The sequence below is a fragment of the Epinephelus moara genome, chromosome 9 (assembly GCF_006386435.1).
Source record: "Epinephelus moara isolate mb chromosome 9, YSFRI_EMoa_1.0, whole genome shotgun sequence".
NCBI lineage: Eukaryota > Metazoa > Chordata > Actinopteri > Perciformes > Serranidae > Epinephelus > Epinephelus moara.
Window position 1 is genome coordinate 38,535,342 of NC_065514.1, and position 8,910 is coordinate 38,544,251.

At 42.9% G+C, this 8,910-nt stretch overlaps 1 protein-coding gene across 1 annotated transcript in view; it reads left to right on the forward strand.

Moving 5' to 3' along the window:
- The window catches only part of LOC126395343 (ras-specific guanine nucleotide-releasing factor RalGPS1-like), a 304,495-nt gene that overhangs the window by 31,433 nt on the left and 264,152 nt on the right, over positions 1-8,910 (forward strand). Inside the window, exon 7 of the mRNA XM_050052749.1 lies at positions 8,591-8,655. Coding sequence (XP_049908706.1) covers positions 8,591-8,655 — 65 coding nt within the window. The remainder of the gene's footprint in view (positions 1-8,590; positions 8,656-8,910) is intronic.

The following is an 8,910-nucleotide window of genomic DNA, read 5'->3' on the forward strand; positions in this document are numbered from 1 at the left end:
GTTATCTTTGACTAATGTTTAAATTTGTTTGATGATCTGAAACATTTAAGTGTGGAAAACATGCAAAAAAGTAAGAAATCAGGAAGGGGGCAAACACTTTTTCACACCACTGTATATATATATATTAGGGATGTCCTGATCCAGCTTTTTCACTTCCGATCCGATACTGATATTACAGCCTTGAGTTTTGGCCGATACCGATCCGATCCAAGCACGTATTATACATATTCACTTATTTTGTTGTCAGTCATGTTAGAAAAGGTTTCATCAAGCGATATTACTCTAACAAGAACAACTACTTTATCGGGTTAGTTAAAATGATCCATAACAGTTGGTATGAGAAACTGACCCGTTTATTGTTAACAGGGTTAAATAAACAAACTTTAAACTTGAACATTAACATTAAATAAAAAATATAGCTGGTTTGGTTTGGCTGCTTTGGCCCCTTAATAAATAGAAAATAAATCAACACAAGAAATCTTTAAAATGTCTAACATTGAAATTAAAATAGCAGCAAGACTCCACACACTTGTGCTTTGGCCCCCTAATAAATAAAAAATAGATTAACACCACAAGACGTTGTTGACATTTAACAAACAATGCAGCCTTTCCTTTTCAGTTATTTTAGTAGTGTCAGTGCCAGCCTGGTGCTGCTGTTTCCTGGGATCAACAGAGGGGACAAAAAACGACACACAATATTGTACAACTGTTTAAACAAGCAATAGTCCATCCATGGCTCCACTTTCACAAATTGTGCCCAAAACAATGCCATTAGTGCTCTTTACTTAAACAGTAAGAGTGTAAACCAAATAAAAATATCACTCTCAAAAAAACCAGAGCAGAAAACAAATAGTTAACTAAATTGACCGCTACTCCTCCTACCCTTTGTGTGTGTCTGCCATCTGCATGCTGGCCTGGTGGATTGATAGTAAGAGCTGGAGCGGATCACTGGAATGGACTGCTTGAATTGCGGAGCGCTGGGCTGGCCGGAAAACCTGGATCAGATTCCGTGAAAAACTGGATCGGAGTTCTGGGATCGGCATTTTTCCATGCAGTCCGATCCGATGCCAATGCACGTTTTTTGCTAATAATGGCGGCCGGTAGATCGGGACATCCCTAATATACATATATATATATATATATATATATATGTAATATTAATTTCTCTTTAGCACATAGAATAGATATACATTTAGGTATGATACAAATTAGCAACAACAGGAATAAATGAAAAAAACATATTAAAACACATTTTCCCGTTGCAGGTATGTAGATTTTATTGATGCCACACAATTTTCTTTTCAATGTCCTGACTATAACACCAACTATCATAATCCAATGTGAAACAGAGCTCAAGCTTTTTACTTAGAACACTGGTGCTAGGAAGAGCATCGTGATTTCCATCAGAGTCTTCAACACTGCTGCTCCTGTTGTCAGTACTACTGCTGCTTTCATCACCTGGTGTAGAAAAAAGAAATCACTATATAACAGTGCAGACATTTTTATCTACATTATATACACATCTTGTACACATGGTTACATTCACAAACATATGGCCATGTGTAAACGGCAAAAAGCTGAAACTCTACACGAAATTATAGCATTATTACTGCTGTTTTTTTTTAATAAGATTATCTATTTGGCCTGTTGCTTTAGGACAGCATGAAGTGGGGAAATAGAGAATGGGGGAATGACACAGGCCGCAGGCTGGGATTGAGCCCACGGCTGCTGCGGCGAGGCGGCACCTCTGTGCATGGGGTCTGTGCATGCTGCATACAGACTACACTCCTAACCAGGTGATGAAACCGGCAGCAATAGGGGTGTCGGTAACTTAGTGGATAGTGCCGACGTGTTGTAGGAGTGTAGTCTTCATCATTATCCCCACTGTCAAGACAGCTGTTGTCACTTTTGACTGGTGGAACCCTGGTTTGAAGTCCACCTGGTCGCTTCCCATAGAACACTGATGCATTCATTTTGTTCTGTGTTGTAGTAAGTACAAAAATTGCATTTATGAAGATCAGGGAGGCTAAGGAGAGGTACAGGAGGAAGCTGGAGTGGAAACTCCAGCAGAACAATATGAGAGAGGTCTGGAGTGGAATGAGGACCATCACTGGCTTCAGGACCAACAACAACAGAGGAGTTGAAGGCAGCATGGACAGGGCCAACGAACTGAATCTGTTTTTTAACAGATTTGACACTGCTGGCCCTGCCCATCCCCCCACTGACTCTTCTGCTGTCTGTCTTGGACAACCATCACCCACTCCACCCTCCTCCCCCACTCCTCCCTCTCACACCCCAACAGCCTCCTGCGTGAGCCCTCCTCACACCTCCTCCCCCCGTGGCCAGACTGAGGGGCCGTTTATACGACAACAATTTCAACTGAAAACGGTAAACTTTAGTTGCATTTAGGCCGATCGTTTACACGATAACAGCGTTTTGGGTGCCTGAAAACGCAACAATTTGGAAACGGCAGCATTTCCGTTGTCATGTAAACATGCAATATGCAGTTCCTCTGAAAACGGACTTTTCGCACATGCACATTACGGTTCCAGTCACTAGGCATGCTGACCGTCACAACAACAATGCCGAGCTCTGTTTGTGCTGCTCACCCTGTTGATTTGAAGTGAATTGTAGATCTGTTACTGTAGCAACTCCACCTCGTCGTCCATCCAGACAAAGTTATCTGTACATGCTTTCCCCATTGTGTCTTCTTTGTTTTGGTTTGTAATCACCGCGTTGTAGAGGAAGGCGCATCAGCGCAGGCGCATGGCATCATGCCGTGGTGTTGCTTTGCAAATTTACACTGCCACCCATTGGCCTGGCGTCCATACTACAGTGTTTCCAGTGGATTTTGCGGCTCTGTGTCGACGGGGATCGTTTCAATAACGTCGTCATATAAACGCAGAAGTTTTTTAAAACGCAAAGGACAGACTTTTCCGTTGTTGTCGTATAAACGGCCCCTGACTGCACTCTCCATCATGAGGACTACACCCCTCCCCCACGTGTCGTCACCTCCACAATGTGCTTCACTGCTGACCATGTGAGAAGACAGCTGATGAGACTCCACTCAAATAAGGCTGCAGGCCCTGATGGTGTCAGCCCCAGGGTGCTCAAAGCCTGTGCCCCCCAGCTATGTGGAGTACTTCAGCATGTCTTCAACATGAGCCTGAGTCTCCAGAGGGTCCCCATGCTGTGGAAGACATCCTGCCTCGTTCCTGTGCCACAGATGTCGCGTCCCAGTGGCTCCAAGGACTACAGACCCGTGGTATTGACCTCCCACATCATGAAGACCCTGGAGCAACTCCGGCCCATGGTCAAGCCACTTTTGGACCCCCTCCAGTTTGCCTATCAGCCCCGACTTGGAGTTGAGGATGCCATCATCTACCTGCTCAACCGCGTCTACGCCCACATGGACAAGCCGGCGAGCACTGTGAGGGTCATGTTTTTTGACTTCTCTAGTGCGTTCAACACCATCCGTCCAGCTCTACTGGGTGACAGCAATGCAGGTGGATGCCCCCCTGGTGTCCTGGATTGTAGACTACTTGACTGGCAGACCACAGTATGTGCGCTTGCGACGCTGTGTGTCAGATAGAGTGGTCAGCAATACCAGGGCCCTGCAGGGGACTGTCCTCTCTCCCTTCCTCTTCACCCTCTACACCACGGACTTCAGCTATTGCACTGAGACCTGCCATCTTCAGAAGTTTTCTGATGACTCTGCTATAGTTGGATGTATAACCAAGGGTGATGAGGATGAGTACAGGGCTGTTTTGGATAACTTTGTCACATGGTGTGAGCAGAACCATCTGCAGCTCAACGTGGCAAAAACAAAGGAACTGGCTGTGGATCTGAGGAGGACCAAGACACCGGTGACCCCTGTTTCCATCCAGGGGGTCAGTGTGGACATTGTGGAGAGCTATAAGTACCTGGGGGCACACATGGACAATAAATTGGACTGGGCTAAGAACACTGATGCTCTCTACAGGAAGGGCCAGAGCCGTCTCTATTTTCTGAGGCGACTGAGGTCCTTCAACATCTGCCGCAGTATGCTCAGGATTTTCTATGAGTCTGTGGTGGCCAGTGCTATCCACTATGCTGTTGTGTGCTGGGGCAGCAGGCTGAGGGTGGCGGACACTAACAGACTCAACAAACTGATCCACAAGGCCAGTGACGCTGTGGGAACGGAGTGTGACTCTCTGATGGTGGTGTCATTTTTTTTTTTTTACTTTATTTTTTGTTAATAATCCTGTTTATTTGAACTATATATTTGTAAATACTCTTGTTAAATTTCTTATATTTTCACTTATTTTTCCACTCTTGCATAGAGCACCTGTAATGCAAATAATTTCCCCTCGGGGATCAATAAAATATTTCTGATTCTGATTTATATCCCAGCATGGTACTTTTATAATGTTTATAGAAATTAACTAGATTGGCATTTCCCAAAGAAAATGCATGTGAGTGCTGAAATCCAGCTAAATACAGCATTATTTCTCTGCTGCCATTATGGCCGCATGTGGCGAATTCGCGAGTTGCGGCAAACATAAATCTTCAAATAACGTAAAAATTACTCGCCACATTCCAATATGTCAGCTGTAGAAGCAAACAGTAAGCTGGCACGTATTGTTACCTTAGCACAACTTACCTCATATTGAACAATTTCTTCAAATTTGCAGCCTCCACACGCAGCGGTTGTTAGCCAAAGCGTTAGCTTCCATGAACCGGATGTAGTTGTCACTCTGACCGGTCCAACAAGAAACCAGTGCTTGCAAAAGAAAAAACTTGGCTTCCAGAGAGATGAAAATATTGAAAGTGTATGAAAGGTCCGTATCCGGCCCGTTATCTGTTTTTTTTCCATTTTCCATTTAAACAGAAAATCGGAAATCGGAAAACGAGTCGTTAATCGTTTTTTCATTTTGGTTCTGGAAACACATATTGAATAAACAAGTTATTATTTTGTTTTTTTCATATTTGGTTTTATTTTGAAAAACGAATGAACGAATGATACACGGATTCTTCTGCCTCCTTCGACTTTCGTTGTTGTTCCGCCACATTTTCCCCTGACACTGCTGGGTGCTGTTTAACAATAACGGCAACCAGCTGCATATCATGTCGATGTGAAAGGACGGCTTTTTTGTCCATGTCTGACGGCGGAAGTTACTGATCAAGCGCCGGTTTTCAACTTCGGAGTGAAACCGGGTTGCTAGAATAAATGTTGGTATTGTACATTTCTACAAACCACAGATACATTATATTTGTATGCTATTACGTGGTGGATACATTAACACTTTACCTTTCTTCAATCTCAACAGTGCTGTGGTTAACCTTTGGTTAGGTTTAGGCACAAAAACCACTTGGTTATGGTTAGGAAAATGTTATCTTTGGGCTTAAAATGCCCACTTTTGGTGGCAGAAAGTTGTGATATTGTAATGCAATGGATCCCTGTACTGGACATTATGGGTAATACTCTTCTTCAATCACATGCATGCACACTAAAATTTGCATGATCATAGCCAGCCATATAGGATGTGCTTACTGAATACATGCCGAGCCCACAGTATTAAAGATGGATGTGACGCTGTCAGACATCCTACACCCTCTCTAGCCAGCAGTTTAGGAGTAACAGGGCCCGTTAATAGAGGGCTGCACCAATGCTACAATAACTAGGGTGACAATATCATAACCTTCATTCTATAGGCCCGTTCCCACCGCATGAACTTCGGGGTAATTTTACGGGGCCGGGGCCGTTGGTGCGTGTCTCCACTGCAGGAACCACCCCCAAAGGACAGAGTTCCGGAACTTTCACAGGGGCTAAACAAGTCCCTGCCTCGGAGTAGGTACTCAGAATGGCCCCGAAAAACTCCTGGGTGGGGCTTGGGGTTTACTTGGTGCTGGATATACTCAAGGCGGGATGTGACGTCAACAGAAAGTGACAAAATAGCCGGCATTTTTAAAACTCAGCAGACGAGGAGTTGCATTTTTAAAAGGAGTCGTAAGAAGAAAAGCAAGAAATGGAAGACAAATCGTACAACAAATGGACCAACGAAGAGGTCCAGGCATTGCTGGCATTTTATGGCAACGACGAGATACAGCGGGGGTTTGAGTCATCTCGGCGAAACGAGAAGATTTATCAAGAGATATCAGCGCATTTAGATTCCTTGGGCATTTACCACACAGCAAAACAGTGCCGTGAAAAACTTAGGAAATTGAAATTGATGACAGGATTACAAAAAGCTGAAGGACCACAACAATAGAAGTGGTGCCAACAGGAAAGTCAATAAATGGTACGCCCAGTTAGATGCCATACTTGGACATCGGCCAGCTTACACCGGTGACCCAGGAGCAAAGGACTCAGCTCCACCGCCGCCGCCGTCGACGACAACAAACCAGTTCTCAACTTTAGCTCTGGAGGATATCAGTGTCGTGTCGACGGCTTGTCCCGACGAGGTTTTTCTGCAGGTAATATTTGCTTAACTACACTTACTTTAACAGTTTGGATAATGTAACAAGCTAGTCTGGAGATGAGTAACTTCGGTTTTGAGACTCGTCTGCTACCCTTTACAAGTTAGTTAGATGGCATAGAACTTTTCGGGGTGAACATTGTGTTATTGAATGATAAATGTTGCTGTAATGTATCTGATCAAAGTGTTAAATATTGGCGTTATTGGCTGGTTTTCCTCACCCCACTTGGTAGTGTTGGTCGTGTTGCTAGGGACGCTAACGTTAGCAGGTAATAGTCTATTGTTAGATGGCTAGCACTTAGCCTAGTACTTAACCTGTGGGTGCAACACGCTTGTTGCATGTTAGTACTGCAATGCAAAGTTTCTCATGTATGTCCATGTTTTTGTGTTTTAGAGCAACACTTGGAGACCACACTGGTGACTTTTATGGAGCCCCCTTCCTGCAGTACCCCTCGCCACTCTGAAGGGTCCAGACGATTCAGTGAGTAAATCATATAAAGTTACACGTCATTTAACACAGGATGACCTAACGTAATACACTGACATCACAGGCTGGACATGCTCAGATAAGCTTAAATACAAACTGCTGTGTTTTGATGAAGGTGGCACCTATCTAATTATGTTTTCTATTCTATTTCTCTACAGAAAAGAGGGAGAGGGAGATCGACATCGATGTCTTGAGGGAGCTGGAGGAGGAAAGCAGGAGGGAGGCCAGGGAGGAGCGTGAACTACTATTCAAGACGCTCGCAGAGCACGAGGAACGGGCGGCTGCTGCACGAGAGAGGGAGCAGATGCTGAGAAGACAGGAGGCAGAGGAACCCAGGCAGCAGATGCTTGCATTCCAGCAAGGACTTTTGGCCATGTTTGGGATGATCTTTAAGCCCCAGTCCCAGCCTGAGCCCCCTCCACTGGACTAAATTTATCAAGTTTTTGTATATAGTTTATAGTATAACTAATAGTATAGTTTTTTGCACTGTTATTTACACTCAGGTGTTTTGTACTGTAAATAGTTATTTACATTCAGATTTTTTGCACTGTTATTTACACTCAGGTGTTTTGTAAATAGTTATTTACATTCAGGGTTTTTTTTGCACTTTATATAGTTATTTGGATTGTGGTTTGCACTGTATATAGTTAACATTGTTTTCTTGCATTTTTCTATTGCTGTGTTTCTATTTGCAATTAAACCATTACAGGAACAATTACTGCAAAGACAAACTCTCTGTTGTTGCTTTAACCCTTTACATACTGTTCATATTCTACACCCTCCCCTCATAAAAAGTGTCTATACCAAATGTTGAAGCACAGATATATTTAGAAAGCATCAATAGTGGATCTGACTGATCAATAAATGTGTGATTAAACCTTGATTAATGTTTCAGAGAGCAGAGAGAGTGTATTTTTTAGCTTTTACACCACTCATTTTTGGAGAAAAAACAGCTACTATCACACAATATCATGTCCTATTTTACCCAAGATATGAAAATATAACATAGCAATAATGATTTACATGTATTTTATTAGTAGTTTTGAGTCTCTTTAGTCATTTTTGCATCTTTTTCTGATCGTTTTTGGGTTTCTTTAGTCAATTTGAGTCTCTTTTTAGTCATTTTTATGTCTCTTTTTGGTAGTTTTGTGTCTATTTAAGTCATTTCTGCATCTCTTTTTGGTGGTTAAATATATTTTATTGAAAGTGAAAATGACAAGAACTCTAAGGAAATGTGGGGTTTATTGTATAACCATTAGAGCCATCAGTCTTCACTGCTACATCATAAAAAGAAACCCTCATAACTACTATCTTATCAAAACTATTAACTATTCATTTCACTAAAACACATGTCAATAGATTAAATTTGACCCAGAACAGCTAAAAATTTGGACTAAAGTCATCAAATTTCAGAGAAAGAGACATTTGAGGTGCACACCAACAGTTTAATATTCAAAACAACAACAAAACAAAATCAGTAGAACATGAACATAACAAAAGGCAAACAAGCTCAAATACTTTGTACTGTATATAGTTATTTACATTGTTCAAAGGTTATTAAGGTGATGCATTAGAGCAGCATGTGCTGCCACACCTGTATCTACCCCATCTAGCAGCGGTGCATCAGGCTGGTTGAAGTGAATAGGATCAGCCCATTCCTCCCTAAAGTCCTCCCCATGGCTCTCACACAGATTATGTAGGACACAGCATGTGACAACCATAGACTTGACTGTGTCTAAGCTGCAGTCATTTCTTTTGAGCAGACATCGCCATCTTACCTTCAGTCGCCCAAACGCATTCTCTACCACCACCCTAGCTCTGGTGAGCTTGACGTTGTAGTTGGTCTGCTCTTCAGTTAGGCGGCCATTATCCATGAAAGGTTTCATGAGCCAGCTCATCTGGCCCTTTCAGCCCTGTCGAGGTCCTCTTCGAGACGTCTTCTCCTCTCGTTCATAGCTTCCACCG